This window comes from Tinamus guttatus, unplaced genomic scaffold (assembly GCF_059628265.1).
Source record: "Tinamus guttatus ecotype Peru unplaced genomic scaffold, ASM5962826v1 Tinamus_guttatus_pri_ptg000172l, whole genome shotgun sequence".
Taxonomy (NCBI): domain Eukaryota; kingdom Metazoa; phylum Chordata; class Aves; order Tinamiformes; family Tinamidae; genus Tinamus; species Tinamus guttatus.
In genome coordinates this window covers 3,954,136-3,977,293 of record NW_028288706.1, presented here as the reverse complement: position 1 = coordinate 3,977,293, position 23,158 = coordinate 3,954,136, and the positions used below count along the sequence as shown (strand labels likewise).

The 23,158-nt window shown below is 66.5% G+C and overlaps 1 protein-coding gene across 3 annotated transcripts; it reads right to left on the bottom strand.

Annotated features, from left to right (window-relative positions):
* Positions 1 to 1,177: 1,177 nt before the first annotated feature.
* On the bottom strand, positions 1,178 to 20,402 carry SBK1 (SH3 domain binding kinase 1). Of its 3 annotated transcripts, none has more exons than XM_088523098.1 (4): positions 20,273 to 20,402; positions 3,404 to 3,607; positions 2,793 to 2,995; positions 1,178 to 1,976 (listed from the first exon to the last, which is right to left on the bottom strand). In XM_088523098.1, the coding sequence occupies exons 1-4, from the start codon at positions 20,400 to 20,402 to the stop codon at positions 1,188 to 1,190; spliced, it is 1,326 nt and encodes a 441-aa protein (XP_088379224.1). In that variant the 3' UTR covers positions 1,178 to 1,187. The 3 variants fall into 3 exon arrangements, with proteins under 3 accessions (XP_088379224.1, XP_088379222.1, XP_088379223.1); XM_088523096.1 differs by having other exon boundaries at positions 3,404 to 3,606; positions 20,267 to 20,372; XM_088523097.1 differs by lacking the exon at positions 20,273 to 20,402 and adding an exon at positions 12,345 to 12,570 and having other exon boundaries at positions 3,404 to 3,606.
* Between the last annotated feature and the right edge of the window lie 2,756 nt (positions 20,403 to 23,158).

The following is a 23,158-nucleotide window of genomic DNA, read 5'->3' as shown; positions in this document are numbered from 1 at the left end:
AGCGCCCTGGCCTATGGCCACCACCAAAGCAGGGCCAGCAGCTCCGGGCTTGGCTGCCAGCCTCGGCCATGCTGAGCTCCGTGCGAGACCTGGCACCCCGTGGGGGCCGTGCTGCTGCAGCCCTTGTCACGGGGTGGCCACCCCAGCGTCCCGCTGCCACCAGCAGAAACCCCCTGAGCTCCTCCAGCTGCGAGGAGCCCCCGGGTGCCAGCGCGGCGGCGCCTGGGCCCTCTGCCTGCCGCCATCCCTGCTCTGCGGCTGGCTCTCCCGTGGGAGCGGGGCACGGTGCACAGTGAGGTGCCAGCTGGGTGCAGCTGGCCTGACGCACAAAGACACACAACACAGTGACGCTTGCTACATCAATGGCTGCCAGCACTCGGCCTCCCGCGCAGGGAGCCAGCCCGGGCCGAGGGGGGCCGGGGCCGCCGGCCCAGGCGCTACCACAGCCAGGCTCAGCGCCTGCCTCGTCCCCCTGAGCCAGGGCGGCGGCCAGCGGCAGGGCTAGGACCCGCGCATGCTCCAGCCTCTCCAAAGGCCTCCTCCACGCGTGGGGGTCATCAGCCTTCCATGGCGCCCGGCACTCGCGAGCCTGTGCAGCGCCATGGCACGGCCTGCCCCTGCGCAGGGCCTGCCCGCTCTGCGGGTGGCAGCAAGGGCAGGGCTCCCTCGCGGGGGTGCCAGCGCCGGCACCCCCATTCCTTCCTCCGCCCCAGCTCACCTGCCCTGCGCGTTAGTGTTATTGTTATTACTATTATTACTATGACTACGTGGTGAGCCCCCACACGCTGCGGGGAAGAGCTCAGCGCGGGAGGGCCGCGGCCTTCCTGCCCGCCAGGACACCGGAGAGGCTGGTGTCCTCCCCAGCCGGGCTCCCAGCACCGCCTTCGCTGCCCAAGGCCTGGCCTCCCCCGCAGCGGGGAGAGATCAGCATCCTCGGTGCTGCCGAGTGCAACCAGTTTTGCCTTTTTTTTCTCTTTTTTTTTTTCCTTTTTTTTTCTTTTTTTTTTTTTTTTTGCTTTGAGTGACACGAATTCCAGTCCCTCTTCCTACCGTAACCAAAAATAAAACCCTGGGCTCTCCCTCTGCCTGCGGGGCAGGCGAAGGGATGGGCTGACACCACACGCGCAGGCCGCCCGCAGCGGAGCGGAGCCGCACGGGGAGGGAGCCACGAGCCGCCCCCGTCACCATCACACACAGATCTCTATTGCTGTGGCCAGGACCATCTGCCCTTTGCCTTTGTCCTGCCGTCCGTCTGTCCTGCTCGCCGTCCCCGGGGAGGACGCGCCCGGCTCGGAGCCGGAGAGCCGGGGGCCGCTCCCTTCGGTCAGGATGGTCCTCTTGAGCGGTGTGGGGGTGCAGGCGCTGGGCGTCTCGTGGCGGTGCGGGCCGGCGGCCAGCTTGTCTCCGGCGTGCTTGCGGGAGCGATAGGAGGGCCGGCGGCGCACCTCGGACATCAGGTCGTACTTGATGAAGTAGAAGACCTCCTTGATGGGGCAGCGCTTCTCGGGGTCGAGCGCCAGCAGGCGCTGGAACATGCGCAGGGCGCTGTCCGTGAAGCGGCGCCACTGCGAGGGCAGGCCCGCCAGGCGCCCCTTCTGCCACCGCACAAACTCCTCAAAGAAGGTGTCTGAGGCCGAGGCCGCCTCCCAGGGGAAGTTGCCAGTGAGGACACAGAAGATGAGCACCCCGAAAGCCCACACGTCAATGCTGGTGTCCACGGTGAAGCCCTCCGCGCGGCCGGCTTGGCACACCTCGGGCGCCGTGTAGGGGATGGTGCCGCTGATGCGCTTGACCCGGCAGCCCACCTTGCGGGTCATGCCAAAGTCGGCCAGTTTGACGCGGCGGCAGTCGCGGTCGAAGAGCAGCACGTTCTCGGGCTTGATGTCGCGGTGCACGAGGTTCTTGCTGTGCATGTAGTCCAGGGCCAGGCCCAGCTGCTGCACGCACCGTTTCACCATGTCCTCGGGGAGCCCCACCTGCGGGCGCGGGACAGGACAGCGTGAGCAGCCACCCTGCTGCCACCATCCCCCGGCGCCCAGCAAGGCCACGGGCCCTCGGCTCTGGGCAGGAGGAGCTGGGGAGCCGCCTCGGAGCTCTCTCTAACCCCCATTTCTCTCTCCAGCTCCATGAGCAGTTGCTTCCCCCAGGCAGGGACAGGCCGTGAGCGGGGACCACGTTCCCCCAGCGGGGTCGGAGCCGTACAGGGCAGGCAGCGCGCCATGGGGCTGGGGGGCCTGCGCCCCCGTGCCACCGGCGTCCCACGCTCCCCCGCGCTCTGAGCCCTTCTGCCCCTGCGCCACCCTGCCAGCTGACACTGAATAATCTTATTTCCTTTCATTCCCTTTGCATTAAGATTTCATTAGCCTTCCAATTCAATTAGGTCTGATTTTCTTTGGGGTGTTCTCTCTGTGTCTCTCCTCCTTGCTGCGTATGATTTCTTTTTCCCTTGTTCAATTTTCCAGCCTGTCACCTCTTTCCTAGCCCCTTCTGTCTCAAGGGAAGGAGGGACTCCTGACCAGAAATACCCCATCACACCCTGCAGTGGGGCTAAGCTGCCAGGAGACGTGGTTATGGGTCCTGGGCCTGTCTCTGGGTGCTGGAGCCCCAGTCAGGGCTGACCATGCAAGGGATGCACCTCCTCCTGCAAAGGCTCCTGGCAGCACCACAGTAGCCTTGGAGGGGGCCTTTACCCCTTGCCCGGCTTGGCACCTCGCAGAGCTCTGCACCGTGGGGATACCGAATCCTGGGGCCCACCCAGGGACACCGGAATGCCTCGAGCAGGAGGCTCCCACCTGAGGCGGGATGATGTCGAAGAGGTCCCCGCCGGGGGCGTACTCCTGAGCAAAGACGTAGCAGTCCTCCGTCTCGAAGACCACGTCGAAGACCTTGATGATGAAGGGGCTGGAGGAGAGCGTGTTGGTGATGCTGAACTCGCGCAGGAAGTTCTTCAGCTTTGTCTTGCTCTTGTTCACAAACTTCAAGGCCATCTTGGTGCCTGCAGTGGGCAGAGGGCCAGCATGGGTGTCAGCACCCAGGCTCTGCCCAGGGCAGCACCGAAAGATGAAGACACCTGCCCTGGACACCCATTGAGACGAGAGCTGACACATAGCTCACAAAATCACAGCAAACCCAGGCGAGGCTGGCGGTGGCCTCTGGAACCATCTAGTCCTACCCCACCGGGTCACCTAGGGTCACCTAGAGCACGTTGCCCAGCTGGCCTTAGGATATCTCCAAGGAAGGAGACTCCACAACCTTCCTGGGCAACCTGATCCAGTGCTCAGTCACTCTGCCAAACTGTGGAGCAGCAAACACAGCACTCGTTCAATCCCTCTGCATGCAACAAGGGTGCACAAAGCCCCACTCCCTGCTCTGTGTGTGCCACGGCCGCGTCCCCTTGCCTCACCTGTGCTCTTGTGGGACACCAGGTCCACCTTGCCGTAGGTGCCCTTGCCGAGCTCACGGATGAGGTCGTAGTGCTTGTTGATGTCGGTGCCCGAGAGGGTGCGGATGGCCAGCGACTGCATGTCCTCTGTGATGAGGGGCACCCCGCAGCAGGCCAGCTTGCGCGACGGCTCCTGCTCAATCGAACCCGCGCTCATGGTGGTGCTGCAAAGCAGAGAGGTGTCACAGCCCCGCGGGGCCAGCCCGTCCCCAGGGCTCCCCTCGCACGCGCCGGCCAGGGGCAGGCAGCCTCAGTGGGCCCGGGGATGGGTGCAGTGAAGCCACGGGGGCCGGGGCCGAGCCCCGCGGGCGGCGCAGAGCAGCAGCCCCGTGTCTGCTCCTCTCTCGAGCTCTCACTGCTGCTTCCCCATCGCTCGCAGCCCCTGCAGTGCCCGGCCACGTCCTCAGCCCCACGGCGCTCCCAGCCACGGCCCGGGCGGGAGCAGAGCTCCGGGCACCGTCTCGATCCGCGCCCCATGCTCGCTCCGGGCCCCACGCTCGCTCCATGACCCACACTCGCTCCGTGCACTTGGCAGCAGGAATCGCCCTCACGGCGTTTGCTCTGCAGCCCGCACGGGGACGGAGAGCAGCGCCCGCCAGCACGGGGCGTTGAGGGCCCTGGGAGGCCGGGGGCAGCCCAGAGGCACCCGCTGCCCTGCCCAGGGGGAAGCAGAGGCTCTGCGGGTAGTCACTCCATTACACCAAATATCTGTGGGCACTGACTCTTTCGGTCCTCCCCTACCAGAGGGCCGGTCTCGGTGATGCTGAGGGCATCTGCAGAGCCAGCAGCACTCAGACAAAACCCGTGCAGGTTCCTCGTTCATAACGAACCAGCAGCGCTGCTCCCTTTCTGTTCTTCTCTTTGCCCTTGGAAGGCAAAGCAGGTCGGGGCTCGGGCTGAGCCCCAGTTCCCGTTTGCAGACGCTCCCACAAGGGGCGGGTGGGTGAGCGCAGAAGTGCCGGGCAGAGACCGGCCCCGGCAGCCAGGAGATCGCGGCTCACAACGCGGGGCCGACGGAGCCCAGGGAGCCTTTGCACAGCAGCAAGCACGAGATGAAAAGCAGCCAGCGTGCAGAGTCTTAAATAGCAAAACACCCTGCTGTGCCAGGAGGGTTTCATTGAGAGGGAGCGCAGAGCAGGATGGAGCCAGGCCGCACGGAGCTGCCTCCAACGCAGTCACAGGCCCCTGCCCCGCGAACGCAGCCGCCACCCGAGGAGCCCCGGGCAGAGCCACACGCGGCGCCCCGGGAGCGCGGCCAGCTCCTCGTCCCTGTCCTGCCAGGAGACGGGGCTGCACGATGGAGCGAAGCCCAGGGAGCTGCCCAAGCGGCCCGTGGGGCTCTGGCCCAGGCCACCCTGCGAGCTGCTCCTGCCGCCCCGACCGAGCGGCACCCAGCTCCAGCCCGGGGCCCATCGCACTGGAGCAGGGCATGATGCAGAACTGCACTGCCCTGAAAGGAGATTAGCGCCCGCGCACGCCCGGCTGGCCCAGAAACGCACCAGCACCAGGGGAGGCCGGCACAAGGCTCACTCAGCTCCGTCTCGGGTCTGCTGTCTGCATGGGAAACGCGACGAGGAGACGGGCTCCGGGCTCCCGTGCATCCACTACCGCTTCTGCGGATTTCTCCCTCCTTTGCCTGAGAGCAGAAGCGCAGGGACCACAGTACAAAGACCCCCGGGCTTTGACTCACCCACCACGTCGGAGCTGAACAAAACCACGCCGGGATCCCTCGGACCTCGCTCAGGGCACCGCACTCCTTTCCATCACCCCTACAGCGCAGGTGGCCAGAGCTGCTCCTCCTCCACAAAACCACGCGGCGCCAGCGCCCAGCACAGCCGGCACCACCACGAGCGCTCGCTCAGGGCGCCATGGAGAAACAAGCACCAAAAGGCCAGCGGCAACGCGAGTGCTCAGCGCTCTGGTGGTGCTTGCAAAGAATCTATCTCCCCCAGTGAAACTGCCTGCTTCTTATTTTGTAACAGATTGACAAAAATCATGGGATAACGGCAGAGCGGGAGCCGTTTTATATTTAGACTTTTAATGCGCGTCTCACCAAAAAAAAAAAGAACAACAAAAAAACCCACTTGCAAATTAATTCCCTTTGCCTCAGACGGGAGCAGCGCCAGGGCCGAGCCGAGAGCTCGGCTGTGGCCACGCCAGGACCTGAGCTAGACCTCAGCACACAGACAGCTGCAGGACAGAGGGGGAGCCCCTCAGCGCGTGCCCGGGCTGCTGCAGCGCCACGAGGCACCAGCCAGCGCTGGCAGGCAGGGCCAGGGCCCTCCAAGGGCTTTGCCACTGGTGATAAATCCCCAGTAGGAACCGCCACGGGAACCACTGCTCTGGCACAAAGCAAACAGCCCATCTGTCTCCAGGAGAAAACAGTGCCAGAGTCTTCCAGGAAAGATGCTGAGCGCCCACGGAGCACCGAGCAGGGCGATGCTCTGCCCAGGGTGCAGCTCTCCTCGCCCCGGGCTTTCAGCAGCCCTGAAGCGTGGGACCAGGGACACCTTCTCACACGTTCTCCAACCAGGTGCCTGAGCTCCATGTGCCCTTCGTTTCCTTAAACCACTAACAGTTTGCATGCTGTCTCTCATCCCAGAATGGATCTTGATTTTTTAATTTTTTTTTCGGGGGAAGTTGGGTAGAAAATAGAAAAGGAACTTAAACATCATGATGTTCCAAAAATGTATCAGCTTGACTCATAAGATCTTCAAAGCAGCTCCTCTCCACAGTGTTTTATTGGCCTTCCTAAAGAGAAGCACCATTTTTGTGTCTTGTTATTGGAGGTGGAGGTGGATTAGTGCAGAAGCTAAATGGATACATGACTAAAAACAGCTCCCAATATCCAACAGGAAGAATTATGTCTACACTTGAATTTACAATCACGCCTGTCAAGGTCTGTTAATTAACCTGTGCTGAAATACAATTATTAAAGGCAGCAAACTTTTCTTTTTTTTTTTTTTTTTAATGCCGGTGGGATGAAGGCGAGAGGAAGTGGAAGGGCTGCCTACTGCTGAAGAGATCTCTCCAAGTCAAGGAGTATTTGCTTTTTCCCTTGGCTAAATCTGGCTGGCTCCCTCCTGCTCCTTGGGTTTTCTAGGCCGTTTTGCAGAAAGCTGCTTTCCGATTTCACACACACGTGACCAGAATTGAGACACGGGCCCACCAAAAACGGGCGTCCTTTGCCCCACGCGGGCACAACGCTGCCCTCGCTTCCAGCCCTTTTCTCTTTGCTGATGGGGCAGGACCTGCTTTTGCAGCAGGAGACCGCGCGCTCCCTCCGCAGCCAGCGCTTCCCGTCGCGGTGCTTCATTCCTGCCCCGGCGCCCGGCTGGGGTAAATGCAAGGCCACAGGGCAGCCAGGAGCAGAGCGGAGCGGGAAAGAATCCCCCCGCCGCAGCCTTCTGCTCCAGTTTGCCAAGGCACTGAGATGGAAACACTGCAGGAGAGATGCGCACTAAATTCCTCGGAAACTCCGAGCAGGCTCCATCCGAGCGGCTCCATCCGAGCCTGCAGCGGGGGGGCACCCAGCGGCCTGGGTGCCATGAGCAGCTCCAGGACGTGCCCCCAGTTCCAGGCAGCCTTGCAGTTTCCCAGCTCCCCTTCAGCCGCCTGTGTGCAATTCCATTTTGAAACCCTTGCAAAAGATAAGGGCTTTACCCCATTTCCTCTTTTCCTTTTATTTTTATTTTTTTTTCCTCCAGGTTTCTTCTCCAAGGAGCCTTTACAAGCACTTGTTCTTGTTCCAGCTCAGAAACCTCGCCAAGATGCACTGACCTTTCTCTGCCCAGCGCCATAAAAAGAGCTGGGACAGGAGCTCGGCGGGGAGGGGCAGCGGCTCCGCGCGCGGCCGGGGAGGTGACGGGCAGAGACGTCGACCTGGCGCCCTCGGCCAGGCCTCGGCCGTGACCTGCTGCAGCGACGGGGGCTCCTGCCTCCTGCCTTCCTCAGCGGGAATGCCGAGCACGGAAAGCAAAGGACACGCGGGTATTGGGTGGATACTTGGATTGGGTTGGTTTTTGCCATCCCCAGCCTCCGCTCTCTCTCTGGACGCGGGAAGGACACCGGGGGCAGCGGCACGGCCCCGAGCGCAGCACCGCCGCTCCGCTCCCGCCGGCTCCCCAGCCACCCCACGGCACCCCAAATCCAGGAGAGCCACCGTGCACGAGCTGCGAGAACAGCCCGCAGTGAGGAGGGAACCAGCAGGGACCCTCGGCTCCGAGGGAAGCACAGCGGGAAGCTCCTTCCTCCTGCACCCCGCGCGGCACCGCGAGCGGCAGCGCTGCCCTGGCCCTGCGCCGGCCTGGGGTGTCCGCGAGGGCGGCCTGTCGCTCCCTGACGGCGGCTGGTGCTGTCACCGCCGCGTCCCCAAGTTATTCCCCCTACTATTCAGCCGAAAATTGCTCTCTGTTTAAGCTTAAGCAGCGTTTATCTCATTGAGGAAGGAGGATAATCCACCCACTTCTTCCTCGCTCGTGCCGGGTATTTATAGACAGCCGCTCCGTCTCCCGGCGGCAGCTGCCTTTCCTCTCCCCAAACCTTCCTGGGCTCCGGGATTTCTCGGAGGCGCAAGGGGCCGCGGCCGGCAGGACGGGAGCGCGGGACAGCTCCAGGGCAGGGACAGCTCCAGGGCAGGGACAGCTCCGCGGCAGGGCACGCGATGCCTCGGGGCGCCCGCGGTGCCGCCGCTGCCAATAAGTAATTGGCAACTCATTAGCGGCAAATGGAGGGGAGCAGAGGCCACGGAGGAGAGCGAGCCGTGGAGGCACTGGGAAACCAAGAGGGGAAGGAAGGAAAACAAAAAACCCTCCAGGCGCAGGTGGAGAACTAGAGACCAGAGAAAAGAGCCAGCTACTAAACGGAGTGGAAGGATTTGGGGTCGAGCCCGACGCCCGGATCGCGGCAGCGAGGCGGCACGCGGGAACACCCGGTGAGGGGCTCCACGGGGCCGATGTCCCCTTTGCCGCAACTGGGCGCAGGGAGAGCAGAGAACAGCCAGTATCCAGCTGGAGAACAGGGAAAAGGCAGAGCCGGCCTGGCTCTGGCTCCAGGCTGCGCCAGGGCAAGAGGAAAGGGAAGAGGAAGGGGAAAAAACAAACCAAAGCAAAGCAGGGGTCAGAGCTATTGTTGGAACCTGCACAGAGCGGGCGGAATTAGGAAGCCCCCGCCACCAGGGCCCTGCAGCTGGCTCGGCTGCGGCACTTGCGTTTTGCAGAGCCTGGGGTTTCTCTCCCTGCACCCAAATCCCCCGGGAGTTCCTGCTGTGGCATAAATGAAATGAGCTGTTAGCGAGTCACGGAGGCCGCCGCTGTTCACCAGCAGGCCGCAGGGCCTTGGGAGCGCTGCCACAAGGAGGGGAGGGCACCACGTCCACGGTCCCTGCCCGGAGGAAACTGAGGCACAAAGAAAGGAAGCGGCCGCAGGGCCGCGGCCAGGAACAGAAGCGAGTGTCCCGGCTCTGCGCTGCGGCACCCGCTTCCCCCGGGCACATCGCTGCCAGAGCAGCCCGAGCGCTCCAGCGCGCAGGAAGCAGCACGGCTCTGCGTGCCCAGGGCTGCTGCTGCCCCTGCCAGAGCCGCCTGCAACGGCCGGGCAAGAAACCCTGCACGGGCAGCCCTGCTGCAGGAGCGATGCTGCCCCCTCCAAAAACACCCCAAAGGAGAGCCCTGCCCCGTGCCCGGCGGGGAGGAACAGGCAGCCGCAACCCCAGGAGTGACAGCGGCTACAGGGGAGCTACCGGCACCACCACCCACAGCACCATGACCACCACCAACCCCCACCAACAACAAAACCAACCACAGCCACCACCACCAACCACCACCACGACCTCCTGGCTTTGGCAGAGGAGCTGCTGCAGCCTCTTCCTGGGCAGCACCCTGAGCCTGAGACAGGGCTTGTGCTGGGCATCTCACTTCCAGAGCCCATGTGGGCAGGGAATGAAGCTGACAGAAAACCAGGCACCAACCCAGCCCCGTGCCCTTGCTGTGTGCCAGGACACCAGCCGGAGCACGAGGCACCCAGTTCCCACGGGCCACCAGCAGAAGGGGGGCCCTGCACCAACACGGAGAATCCCCTGCTCCCCATTGCTCTTCAGCTACGAGCTGAGCTGTCAAAGTCATTCCAGAGCAAGCGCTGAGCTCTCCAGCTCAGGAGCCGCTGCGAGACCTAGGCACCATTTTGCATCGCCCTGCGCTCACTGCGGCTCGACCGTCGTGGCCACGCAAAGCGGCCTGGCCGCGACGCAGCCGCGATCGTGCTAGAGATGGCAGCTCCGCGCACGCAGGTGCTGGGATTGCGGCACGGCATTCCCAGGGATCGCGCTCCCTGGGAACGGGAGCGACGCCTGTCCCGCATGCCCAGCGACACGGGGACGGTGCTGAGCACGGGCTGGGCGAAGCTGGCGGCGACCTTGGCGCTCTGCGCCCTGAGAGAGGGCGGGAGACGGAGCTCAACAAACAAACAAACAAACAAATAAATAAATAAGCGAAAGAGCCGCGGCAGCACGAGAGCTCCACGGATTTGCCAGCCTAGTCGAACGCTCCGCCAGAAGCGGCCGGGTGACCTTGAGCAAGCGGCGCCGCTCCCCGCTTCGCCTCAAGCCCGCGCCACTCCCGGCACCCCAGATGCGGTGCAGCCGAGCGGGAGCTGCCGAGCGCCCGGGGCGCCTGTGCGCGCCGCACCGGAGACCCAGGGCGGCTGCTGAACCCCACGGGCTCCTCCAGCACGAGGGCAATGCGCACTGAGGCCGCACACGCACGGCTGATTCGATTTGCACGCCTGCATGCATGCGGCGCTCGGGAAAACCGCTGCACCCACAAACCCAGCAGCTGCAACCGGAGCAGCAAGCAGCTGCGGCCGGAGCAGGAGAGCTGCCCACAACCCAACCACTGCCCCAGCTCCCAGTACTGTCCTCGCTGTGTTGAGGGCTCTCCGCTGGCGAGCACAGGGCATCCCAGAGCGGTGCTGGGAGAGCCCAAGGCTGCCTGCCCCGCGCGCGCCCTGGCCATCGAGCGGAGCATCCACCAGCAGAGCAGGGAGCTGAGGAGCAGCCTCCGCAGAGGGAGTGAAGTCAAAGCGGACGGGGAGGACTGCATGGGGCGCCGCTGGACCCGGCCCGCGCAGAGCGGGGCGCAGCCGGGGGCACGAGGCAGGGCCGGGCTGCACTGAGACCCTCTGAGCACAGCCCTCTGACCCCCTGCCGCCTCCCTCCACCGGCGCCTGCCCAGCCCCGTACGAGAGCGTCTCCCGCCCCGACGTGCCGTGAGGAGCCCCACGCCACGCGAGCCGCAGCAGAGCCGCCAGCAGCGCTTCCCGGTGCTGCCGCCACGTCAGCAGCCATGGAGCTTCCCAAAGGCACCTTCACCACGGCCCTGCGCCCGGGGACGAGGACCCGCCTGCCCGGGCCCCGCTGCACTTGCCACCATTTCCCCCTCCCGGCTGTGCCGAGCTGCTTGGCGGCTTTTGCTGGAGTCGGGGATATCTCAAGGAAAGGCGGCCACACGGGTGCCGCTGGTGGAAACCCAAGGAAACGGCGCATGCAGCGACGGCGCCACCCAAGCCCACGCGAACACCCTGCGCGGCTGCCGGGGAGCCCCAGCGCGGGGCGGCACCCCAGGCCTCAGCCGCTGCTGCTGGGCACTGGCCTGGGGACACCCCGTCGTGCGTCTCCCCGCACAGGGCAAGGAGCTGCCACCACGTGCGGCGGCCAGGAGCAAGGCAGAACCTCCCCAGCCTCTTGCTTCTCACAGAGCAGCGCTTCTTCCTTGCCCCAAACAATGACCTGAACATTTGGGGCAAATGTCCTTGAAAATCCTGTGTCACAAGGTGCACACTCTTCGCTGAGGCTCCCGTGACGGCCAGACTGAGGTAAATCAGCCACAGCTTCACCAAGCTGCACGAGAGGTCAACACAGGCCCAGAGCTGGAGCCCCGTTGCCTGGAGGCTTCACGGTGGCCGCGTCGCAGTCCATGACCCACTTCTCCGTGGCCAGAGCGCTGCTGTGTTTCAGCATCGCGTCGCCCTTGAGCATCCCACAGCAGGGACCTGCCAGCTCCCCCACGAAACACAGCGTGTTTCAAGGATCTTCCAAGAGGTGCAGGTTTTTCTTCTCTCATTGGTTCCGTTATGAAGCGAAGGCGCCAGGAAGCGCTTGAGCGGCACTTGCAGCACCCGGCACCACAGCAGCCCAAAAGGCAGCAGCTCCTCCGCAATGCCAGTGCTTACCCCGTGCTGCAGGTGCCCCACAGCGGGCAGAGGATGGCAGGGACCCCTCTGACACCTCTCCGCGTGGAGATCGTCACTGCCCTGCCCAGCATCCAGAGTTTCTCACAGCAGCTTCTGGCCTGGCCAGTGCAGACGGCCCAGAATCAAACGTGAAATGAGGACAGGCTGCTCCGGGCGGGCGCAGAGGCGGGCGCGCTCCCAGCTGTGAGCGGATCCCTCCTCCCGGAGCACCGCAGCTGCGGGGCAGAGTTTGGCCCCGTTACGCCCATCCGTAGATCCCCCTTGGCGAGAAACCCACCTCTTGTCAGCTACAAAGGCTTCTTCAGCTTCAGCCGCGGTCTTAGGTCTCATTGACGGCCCCTCTGAAAAATTTGGGGCAGAGCAATTGCATCGGCCGCCCCTGCTCTGGTGCGGGGCTCCCCGAGGCAGGGCACAGCCCTCCTCTCCTCTCCTCTCCTGTGACAGCCTCCTCGCGGCCCTGCACGCCGCTCGCCTGCAGCTTTTGTTCCCATTTTCCCTGCCCTCATTTCCAAGCTCAGGGTTTAGCATAGCTCCTTTTCTCCTTTTTTTTAATTAAAAAAGAAAAAGAACAAAACCGGATGATGGGACATTGGCTGCCTTTCAGCGCTTTGCCTTCCCAGGATTTTCAGGATCAATGGCACAGCTTTGTTAGTACCTCCGCTACTTCATCCTCCAGCTCCTCCCGCGTCCTCCGAGCCTTGCCGCTGGCACCGGGGATTTATGATTACTTCATTGTTTGATTGGTTTTCATCAGCCTGTCATCATCTCCCTCCTAAAACTCTTCCATCAGCACCGGCGGCATCTCGCGTTTGGGATCTGCAAAGACAAACGCCGCGAGAGGCACCTGCCCGGCCCCTTCTCCAATGCGGGAGCGCGGGCCCCTCGGCTCTTTCCCGGCCTCGGGGCATGGAGCCGGCTCCGGGGCCGGCCGGACCCGCACGCGCGGGGGCTCCTCTCGGTACCGGCCCTGCTCCTTCCCCTGCGGCAACGCACTGCACGGGGACACCTCTCCCCGGCCCCTCTGCTGCCGGCGCGGCCTGCGGCTCCCCCGCACCCTCCGGGCCACCCGCCCTGGGCTGCTCCTCAACCGGGCTCGGCAGCGGCTGCTCTCACCTGCCCCGGCCATCGCCCCTGCACGACCCTGCACAAGCCCTGTGCATTGGCACCCCATGGCTCCTGCCCAGAGACAGGGCCATGGCATGTCCTGACCCCGCTCATCCCACCTCGTTGCTGCCATCACCCCGGCAGCTTTGCCACACCAGCGGCCGCCGAGGGCACAAGGGCCCCCTCCCCTCCCTCCAAAACCTTCTCTCTCCCCCGGTGCCCTCGGGAGGGGCTTCTCCAAGCGCCTCCAATCTGCAGTTCTGCTCAGGTGCCTCAGGGGACACATCCCGGCCCAGGGAGACACCCCGCCTTTGCTAGGGGCTCTCCCACCCCAGCACCACTGCGGGTCACATCGCCCCAGCACCCGTTCACTCGGTCAGATAAGGTGCAGATGCAGATGTCCAGCAAACGATTTCCCCGTGCACGGCTGCTCCCGGGCCCAGCCGGGCTCTGGCCAAGCAAAGACCTGGAGCGCTGCCAGGTGCCGGGCTTGGCGCCCCGCGGCGTCATCCCTGCCAGCCCGAGGGGTGCTCAGAGCAGTGCCCCGGCCTCCGCCATGGCCTCGGACCCACGCGGTCTCGGAGGCTGCTGCAGCGGGTCTGGCACTCGCTCAGCACCCGTTCCCTGCCTGGCAGCGTGCGGCCAGCCCGGGCGAATGTGGGTCACGGCCCCTGCGAGCTGCGGCGCTCGCTGGCTTGTGGACGCCTCCTCGTCCGGGCTAGCACCGCGGAGAGGGGACACGGGTACCCGGGCCAGCGAGCTCCGGGGCTGGACAGGCCGCCCGCCGCCCTCGCCCGCTTCTCCTTTATTTCCCTTCGGCTCTTCCCTGCCTTTCCCGGCGCTGCCGGGGCACCGGCTGCCGCCTCCGCGGCCCGCGATCGGGGGCTCGGGCGCCCGCGCCCTGCCCGACCCGGTGCCCCCGGGCCCCGCGCCCGCCACAGGAGCCCGCGGCGGCGCCGCCCGGGCACGGCGGGTCCCGCGCCCGCCGCACAGGCCGCCCGCGACCCCCGCCCCTGTGTCATCCTCCCCGTTGTCTGCCTCGCCCTCCCGTGCCGCGCCCCGACGGCGGCAGCGCCGGGCACACAAAGGGCAGCGGCGGCACCGGCCGCGCCGCTTACCGGGGAGGTGGCGGCCCCCGCCGCGCCGCGCCGTCCTCCGCGGCAGAGCCGCCCGCGCCGCCGCCTGCCCCTCGCCGGGGCCGGGCCGGGCTGGCCGCGCCGCTGCCGCGCCGGCCGCCCCCGCGCCGCCGCCGCCGCCGCCGCCGCCTCCCCGCCCGGCGCCGCCGCCGGGAGGAGCGGCCGGCGCGGCCCCCCCAGCGCCCGCCCCGCGCGGGCAGCGGCGCCGCCGCCCCGCGCCCGCCCCGCGCCCGCCCCGCGCCGCGCCGGGCCCGAGCGCCGCCCGCCGCCACCAGCCGCGGCGCCGCGGCGCCCCCTGCAGCCCCCGGCAGCCCCCGGCAGCCCCCGGCAGCCCCCGGCCCCGCCGTCGGGGACGCCCCGCCGGGCGCGCTCGCCCCTCGCGCCCTTCCCGTTCGCTCGGGTGGAAGCGGGACGCGCTGGTGCCCCCCGGCCGCCCGCCCGGGCCGCCCCGCTCGTGGGGGCGTCGCTCCCCGGCGTCGCCGGTGTTTCCTGCCCTGAGGGCTCTGATCCTGCTCTGTGTCCTGCTCACTCCTCCCGGGATGCCCAAATTCCACCGCTGCACCGGGGCTGCAGCTGGGGCTGCCCGTAGCTGCACGTCCAGCCCCAGCAGCCCCTCCTCGGGCGAAGGTACAAGGCATTGCACTGGGGGACCTCTCTGGAAGGGGTGACACCTGCCATGGCTGCTCCACACGCGCTTCCCGGGGGCTGCACCTGAGTTTGGCTCTGGCTGCTCTGGGCCAGGGCCCCAGAGTGCTCAGCGCAGGAAGAAGGTGCTGTGTGCGCCATGCACACTGTCCCAGTCGGTCACCTGAGGTCGCAGAAGCACCAGCCTCTCCGGTCCATTTTTCAATGATTTGAGCAATGGGATTTTCCTTCTGGAGGAGGCTCCTGTGCTGCCTGGCCATGCTTATGGTCCAAAGCTCCGCTGTGGATCTGCTGAGGCAGGGGAACCAGCCCCTTGGCCCCTTCCCAGCCTTCTGGGAACTGTGTGGGCCAGAAAGGCCGTGGATTCAGGCAGTAACTTGGATTCACCCCTGCCGGGGATGTGTCTCTGACACGTCCTTAACACACACCTGCCCCCCGCTTCTCTCGCGCTGCCCGTCATTCGCATCACTGGCCCGTTCCCAAAACGCAGGTAGCTCTCCTGTCCCCTGCTCCTCCCCTGGTCCCCGGGCACAGGATGCGGTGCCTTCCCCTCGGCTTGCTCCCACCGCGGGGGGCTGCCTAAAAGGACACGCACCCGAGGATGTCAGCGGGCCGGGCGCCCAGCAGGAATTTAATTTCAGCCTGGTTAAAGTTTGGCAACGCGCTAAGCACCTGATGCCAGAGCCTGGGAACAGGAGCTCTTGGGCACCTCCTGCCCTGGGAGATGGTGTCACTGGGGGGAGCGGCGCCAGGTCCCCACACTGTCCTTCACCCACAGCACCTGGGCAGCTTCATCCTCCTCCCTGTCTTGCAGCCCTCTGGTTAGGGCAGACCCAGTGCACTGTTTTGGCGTGAAGGCGACTCCCCATCTGGAGGGAATCCACAAGCACCAGTGGAGCTGAGGTATTTACCAAGCAGGGGGCCAAGCAGAGGAGTTTTAGTGACAGGCCGGGAGGTGCCCTGGGGCTTCATCTTTGTGAGCAGGAGGTGAGCAACGTGCTCCCGTGCTCGCTCCCTCTGCTCCGCTCACCTGCAAGGTCCACGGGTGCCCTTCAGGCTCCTGGCTGGGGCCAGAGACGGTTTAAGCATGAAGGATGCCCGCAATGTCCGCTGGTGCAAAAGCGCCAGCAAGGCGGGAAACACTTTAAGAGCACCTGGGGGTATCACAAGACCCTTTGGATAAGAAAATGCTGGCACTTGTACAAACTGGGTGCAGCCTCTGTGCTGCATCCCGCGCCCCGACAGCACCGCACAGGGCGAGGCGCTCCGGGCTGCACCGCGCGCGCAGCGAAGCGCCCGCGCGGCACCGCGAGGCCGTGGCCTTCCCGCGAGCGGCACCGTGGGGAGCCGGCTGCGCGCGGTGCCTGCACCGAGGCCGCTGCAGGAGCCATTGACACTGACTCACCGCCTTGAGCTGGCGGCTCTAATCGGCTCCCAGTTTAGCACAGCGAGCAATTAGTCTTTTTATGAATGGCTGGGAGGCGCGAGGCTGACTCACTTCTGACACTCCGGTCTCGCCCGCTGCCAAGTGCCACTCCACCACTGCCGCCCTGCCCGCGCTCCGCGGCGGAGCCGGGGAGACGCCGGCCCCGAGTCCAGGCACGGGAGAGGCCGCAGCAGCTACGCGTAGCAGGTGCCAGTGCTGCCGAATGCCCTGGCTCCTCCGGTCCCCTGGGCTGAGCCCTTGCACTGTTCCTGCGTCTCGTGATGCTAATGCAGAAGGCCCCAACCAGGAGAGATGCTCTCTGCATCCACAGGGAGTGTAGAAACCCTGCCCTGCAGCAGGGATGGAGCTGGGATGGGGCGAGCAGAGGGGGCAGGCGCTGGCCCGGGCAGGATGAGTGCCCTGCTGCTCCCTGGCCCTGCTGCGGCTTGCGGGGCGAGCGGTGCCGCGCTGCAGGGGTGAGAGCAGGGAGATGCCGGGGCCCGAACGCAGCCAGCGGCGCATAGTGCTGCACAGCGTCCCCTCGCCCCGCACGGGCCTCAGAGAACAGCGGCTGCCCGCGCTGGGGAGACCGCGGCCGGAGGGCGGCAGGCGGAAGCCGCTGCAGAGCCGCGAGCGTGTCGGCTTCGCAACCCGGCCTGGCCCACGGCCCTGCGCCCGCGCGCGGCAGCGGGCAGGAATCGCAGCGGCTCGGCCGGTGCTCCCGCTCTATCACCCCCTGCTCCGGGTCCCGCCTCGGCCACCCCCGGCCGCGCTGCCCATCGCCTCGCAGCCCCGCAGCTGCCTCCTCGCGGGGCTTCACGCCGCGCTCTCCTCTGCGCTCCAGAGGGGCCTATTTATAGCCACGGGCTGTTTCTAGGTCAGGCACGAGAAGCGGTGCCTGGGGAGCCTGCGCGGGGACGGGGGGAGACTGCGGCGGCAGCGCCCCAAATACGCCGCAGCCTCGTCCCCACCTCGTCACCGGCGTGCGGGGGGACCCGGGAAGTGGCTGCACGTCCTGAGCAGGGGAGCTCGGCCACAGCGGGGACCAGCCGCACGTCCTCGGCCTGGGGCACCCTCAGGGACCCCTTTGTCCCCCGCGCCCTTGCCCAGGCTGTGTTTTGGGTGCAGACCAGGTTGTGCTGAACAAGTCAAGCAGAGCTGGGCTCATCGGGGCTTGGTGGCCCCTTCCCCTTTGCAGCAGCTGCAGCTGGGCAGCACCAGCCAGGGGTCGGGTTTGTGTGAAGGTGCAGGCTCCAGCACGCGCCAAAACCCTGTGCTAATGAGGCGCCGGGAGATGAAAGGCGCCGGATCAGCGTGTTTATCACCTCGCCCCATCCCAGCCGTGCGCCGCGGGAAGCCCCTGCGCTGCCTGCCAGCTTCCTGCCCACCTGGGCAGCAGCCGCTGGGCCAGGCTCGGCTAGAGGAGGGCGACCAAAACTCGGGGCTCCCAGCTGCCTGTCGTCTGTGCGGTGGAGCCAGGAGGGAGCCCTTGGGCCCCGTGTCCTGCAGCATCCGGAGACAGGAGGCCTAGAGACCTCTGGGCCAAGCTGTGCCTGGGCGCTGGGGCAGCCCTGGCCACGTTGATGCCCCTGGAGGCCCCGGGGTGCCGCTGTAGCCAAGGGCAGCGGCGCTGGGGGTGTTTGCAGGGATGCGGCAGGGCTGGGACTGCTGGCCCTGGCCACTGCCTCTCCGGACCACAGGTGATGTCCCCAGAAGGTGCTGCCGGGCTCTGGTGGCCAAAGGGTTAACAGGGCTGCTGGCCTCCTTTTGCCCGGACCCTCGGCCTCCAGCATCAGCCGCACTGGGAATATTAACAGTTCCTGCTATCCAGGTGACAGATGGGGGACAGCCCCGACGGCCGCAGACCCCGGCTCCGGCAGGGCCAGGTGTGTGCCGAGCCGAGCCCTGGCACTGGGTGCGTGCGGCAGCGCCCAGCCCGCGCCCTGATCCCGAGGAAACCCTGCCCGAGCCCTGATCCCGAGGGGCCCCGGCCTGAGCCCTGATCCTGAGGGACCCTGGTCCGAGCCCTGATCCTGAAGGACCCTGGCCCGAGCCCTGCTCCCAAGGGGCCCTGGGCAGCCATGCTGCTGCTGCGGCTCCGGCCTCCTCGGCACAGGATTGCAGGTTGGCGGGTTGCGATCTGCAGCACCAGCTGCAGCTGCCTGAATCTGACAGCTCAAGCCCATTGCAGGCAGCTTGTGGACAGTGCTAACTCTGGAGCCTATGGATGGCTGTTTGCTGCTTTGAGAAGCAAAGGAAAAGGCAAGCGGGTTTCTTTTCCAAAGAAACAGACCAGATTTATTCATGGGGAGGAGGTGGGGTGTGGGGGCAGAGCAGGGTCACGGCACTGTCCCGCTCTCTCCCAGTCCAGGTGCAAGTCCTGGGGAAGCAGCAGAGCCCGAGTCGCTGCCTTGGGCCATGGTACATCTGTACTCGCAGCCTGCCCGGGGGCATTTCCAGCACCCCAGACCGCAAGGGACGATTTCAAAGAGCAAGCGGGAGTCAGCGTGGGGCACCGCGACAGCCAGGCCCGGCTGCCCCGTGCCCAGGTCCTGGCACCGCCAGCCCCGCACGGCCGTGCCGCTTGCAGCCCGTTCTCCTGGCACCATCTAGCGAGGGAGAAGAGGCAGCCGCGGCGCCGCCAGCGCTTCGGGGGCTGCACCGCAGCCCTGGCCACAGGCCCTGCGCTGTCCCCACCGCTCACAGGCTGCCACCTGCTGCAGCCCGGCCCCCCGGCACAGCCGCCTCGGAATGCAGCGGGATGGGAACTGTGGCTGAACTGTGCCGGGAGGAGCTGGGAAGAGCCCGGGCATTTGGCCTCCCGTCACCCGCGGCTGCCGGGCAGGAGCTCAGGGCAGCAGGCACCTGCCCTGCACTTAGCTGGGGAGCGGGCGCTCTCCTCCAAGGGCTGAGAACACCAAACTCGTGCCACCCGCGGCTTGGTGCACACTGGGCACAGCCAGTCAGATCTGACACCCGCATCCAGCTGCGGGAGGGGAGCCCTGGAAACGCCACCAGCCCAGCTGCCTCGGGCTCTGCCCAGGCTCGGACGATGTCACGGCAGGACCCGCCACCCGCAGCTGCGGGACACCCGAAACATCCCTACGACGCTGGCCAGCCTCCAGTTGGCCCCACGCGCCACCCTGGAAGGGACCCGGGCGAGGGGCTGGGGACGGAGCAGGACGGGAGCTGTTGGCTGAGAACTCGGATTTTAGGCCTGCTGACCTTGCCGGCATCACCAGGAGCAACGCGGCACCGTCCTGCTGAGCACAGCCACAAACGCCCGCGGGCCGCGAGCCAGCCCCAGAATAGCGCGGGCCCGGGCAGCTGGCCTGCCCCTCGGCCAGCCCAGCCGCGCTCACCAGAGCTCTGGGAGCCCTGGGCACCCTGGCAAGGACCCGACTCTGCAGGGGAGGGGATGCCGAGCTGCTCGAGCATGGAGCGGGCAGAGCGTCCTGCCTGCTGCCACCGCCAGAGCGAACCTGGCCAGGCCCTTCCCTGCACCTTGGCCCTCTGTCCCTGCCACAGGGACGTGGCTGGGAACCGGACCGGGAGTCCAGCAAGGGCTGGCACGATGCTGGTGGTAGGAGCTGCCCTCGCAGCTTTGCACGAGGTGCTCCCCAGCACCCGGCAGAGCCCAGTGCGTGCCGGATCACCAGGCACAGCACATGCCAGTGTTCACACCCGCCTCCCCACCGGCTGCCTCGCTAATTCAGGCACGTTTGCCTTGGCTGCCGCGCAGGAGAGAGGCACTGCCGGGGCCAGGAGCGCGGCCGGGAGGCAGGGAAGCAGGGAAGGAGGTGCGCGCTAATGCCAGGCAATGGCAGGGGCCTTCGGAGCACCCTGTGCGCGGGAGCAGCAGCCTGTGTGCCCAGCTGGGTGAGGAGCAAGTCCCTGAGCACGGGGCCAGGCTGGGGAGCGCTCACGGGACCAGGGTCAGAGCAATTCCTCCACCAGCAGCTCCCTGCCAGGCACGCTGGGGACAGCACAGGACGGCACAGGGACACCGGAGCAGCCAAGCCGGGGGCTCTGTGGGTGCTTGGTGCCACGGCCAGGGGCACAGATGGGCCGCCTCCAGCGAGCCCAGCAGCTCGGGAGGGGGCATAGGGCCACCCTGGTCTCCTGCAGAGACCTGGCCCATCTGGAGTCAGCAGGTCCAGCACCGCTGCAAGTCCAGAGCTTCGCACGAGGGCCGGAAAATCAGGGACCCCTCTGAGTGCCCCCCCAGAACAACTGCCCCATGCAGGCAGCGGGTGCAGGACTCACCCGCTCAGGTGCAGGGGCTGCAGCTCCTCTTTCGGGAAGCACACGAAGCAGAAGGAATCCATCGCTCGCCGCTGGCCACCACTGCTCCCACCGAAAGGGGACTCCAGGCCGGGCAGCACCGGAGAGCTGTTGGCATCTTCCCTCGCCTCACCAGTGCCACCGGAGGCTGGCAAAGATGGAGCTGGGATGCTCGTGAGCTGCTGCTCCTCACTGAGACTGGAAGCAGCGCCGGGCTCTGCTGCGTCCCTCGTCACCTTCGCTCTGGCGCAGGCCGTGTCCTGTGCTCCCGCGGGCACCCATGGCCACCAGCCCGGGCAGCAGGCGGCCCTGAGCCCTCAGGGGATGCGGGCAGGTGGCGGGTGCTCCACACCCCCGGCCGGCGTCCGGGCCAGCATTGCCCGAGCTGAGGGGGCCGGACGGACAGGATGAGAGCCCGGGTGGCTCAAGTGAGCGCATCAGACACCGCAGGAACCGGCTGCCCCTCCGCAGCGCCCGCAGGCAGCTCCCATCCCGCCGGCTCTGCTGGCACCTCTGGCGCGGGGCAAAGTTTGCGCTCCGTGCGGCGCCCGGGCTCGTGGCGGGCAGGACGCCTGGCGGCGCGCGCTGGGAAAAGTTGTGGCCCCGGCGAGATGCTGCTCCGTGGGGCTTGTCTCGCTGCCGGAGCAGCCGGCTCGCTCTGACAGATAAACCAGCGTGCGAGTATTAATAGCTCCCGATTCCTGCGGCGAGGCTGGGAAGTTAACTCCTTGGCTGCCACAGCCGGCCCGGCAGCTCCAGCCTCATCCCAGCCCTCGCTGCTTTGGCGCTCCGCGGCACCGCGGGGCTGAGGCCGGGCGGGCTGGCCAAGCCGGGCTGCGCCGTGCGCAGAGGCCAGCGGGAGCCCGTGGCACCGGCCACAGCTCCCTCTGTGGCCGGAATCGATGGGTTTAACTTCTTGCGGACAGCAGGCTGCCGGGCCGCGCTGCCGAGCGCTGGCGCTGTGCCCCGCCACCCGCCGGCGAGAGCAGCCGGTCCCGCGGCCACGTCAGGCCGTGCTGCACGGGGCCCCGGGGCTGCGCCGCGGCCAAGCCCCGCTCCGGGCCCCGCTCCAGTGCCCGTGGCTGGTGGGCAGGAGTGGGACGGGTGCCTGGGCATGCGGCACCCGCACGCCTCGCAGCAGCCCGTGCAGCCCTGTGCCCGGCTCAGCAGCGCTCAGTGTACAAGGGCACCGGCTTTTGCCACATGGCAGAGAGGCCGGCACCTCTGCACAGCCCTGAGGGCAGGCGGTCCCTGCGGAGCGGTGACCCCGGTGCAGCCGCAAGCGGCCGGGTAGCCCAGCTGAGGGGGCGCAGCCAGTGACCTCCTCCACACCTGCACCCCACGACGCCCCGATGGGCCCCTGGGTGCGGCGCCGGGGCGCTGGCGCCCACCCAGCTGCGCACTCACCCAGGAGCCACAAAAATGTTAAAATTTAATGCGCCGGCTAATGGGCCGGGCGAGGAGGAGCTGCGCAGCCTCAAGAGGGGCGCGAGCGGGGCCCGGCCCCGGGGAGCCCCGGAGGAGCCTGGGCAGGGGGTTCGTGCTGTCACAGGCCCCTCTGACCCGCACTGCCTGGAAAATGGGTCTATTGCCGGATCGCCTCCAGCGCCCGGCACTGGGTCCCCGCTCCCTCACCAGACACACCGAGCTCAATAAAAACTCATTAGCTCCCTCACGGCGCCCGATTGAGCAGCCGGGCGCTAATTCCTGGCTCCAGCGCAGGAGGTTGCCCACAGGGGTGGCTCCACCATGGGGCTGTGATGGGAATTTCCTCCCTGGGAGCGTCGGAAGTGCTTGGATGGGAGCAGACGGGGTGAGAGCAGGAGCCTGCCCTCCTGCCCAGGTGCCCGACGGCTCCTCTGCTCCTCCTGCAGCCCCTCCGGCCACGGCCGCTGCCTCTGCGGGCACCAAGGTGCCCTGTCACCCCATGAGGCGTCCTGAGGGCTGGTCAAGAAAACGCTGCTCCCGACACTGTAACCTTGAGCTGCAATAAACCACTTAATTGCAACTCTGGCATTTTCCCATCAAAGCGGGACCGGCTGCGGGCAGGCAGGGCGCAGCGGGGCCGGCTCGGAGCTGAGGGCTGGGGCTGAGGGCAGGGGCAGGCCGCAGGGTACGGAGGCCCCGGCGCCCACGCTGCCCCCGAGTCTCTGCCCTTGCCTGGCTGCGCGGCGGGCTCCCTGAGGCAGCTCTCTGGCCTGGCACAGCACGCAGAGCTAAATTAAGATCTGATGGAGAACAAAAATAAAATCCCCACCGGCGCCCGCAGCATAGGAGCGTGTGCCCTGCGTGCCCACCGCTGCCCTGGCTCCTGCCCGGCCCACGTGGTGCCGGGGCCCTCCCTGACGTCCCCAGCCTCCCGCCAGCCCAGGGACAAGGCAGGTTGTTTCAGAAGAAAAAAACCGCCTTGGTCAAAGCCGTTTTTGGCTCAGCCCAGCCCTCCCGCCGTGTCCAGAAGGGAGCTTGTCCTCAGGGCCAGGGCGCCGCCGTTTTGGGGCAGCGAGGTTCTTCACGGGGCGCTTCGGCTCCCCGCTCTGCCTCCTGACGCCTTGCAGCCCTGCCACGCGGCTTGTTCTGTTCCAGCCTCGAAGCGGCTGCATTTCTGCTGGAATTTAGAAGTGATTCCCAGTTTCATCATCTGCAAATGGCCTCAGGGACCTTCCAGGGAAGCAGCTCTCTGGCTCTGCTGCCTCACTGCTACCATATGGAGGCTAATGTGTTCCCAGGGGAGCCTCCCGCCGGAGCTCTGATGCAACTTCCCAGTGCATCCCGCTCCGGCAAGAGCAGGGCTAACCAGCCTCCCACTCCCCTGCCTCTCTCCCAGTGTTTCCCAGTGGGAAATACCCAGCGAGGACTTTCTGCCCGCTCCGGGCC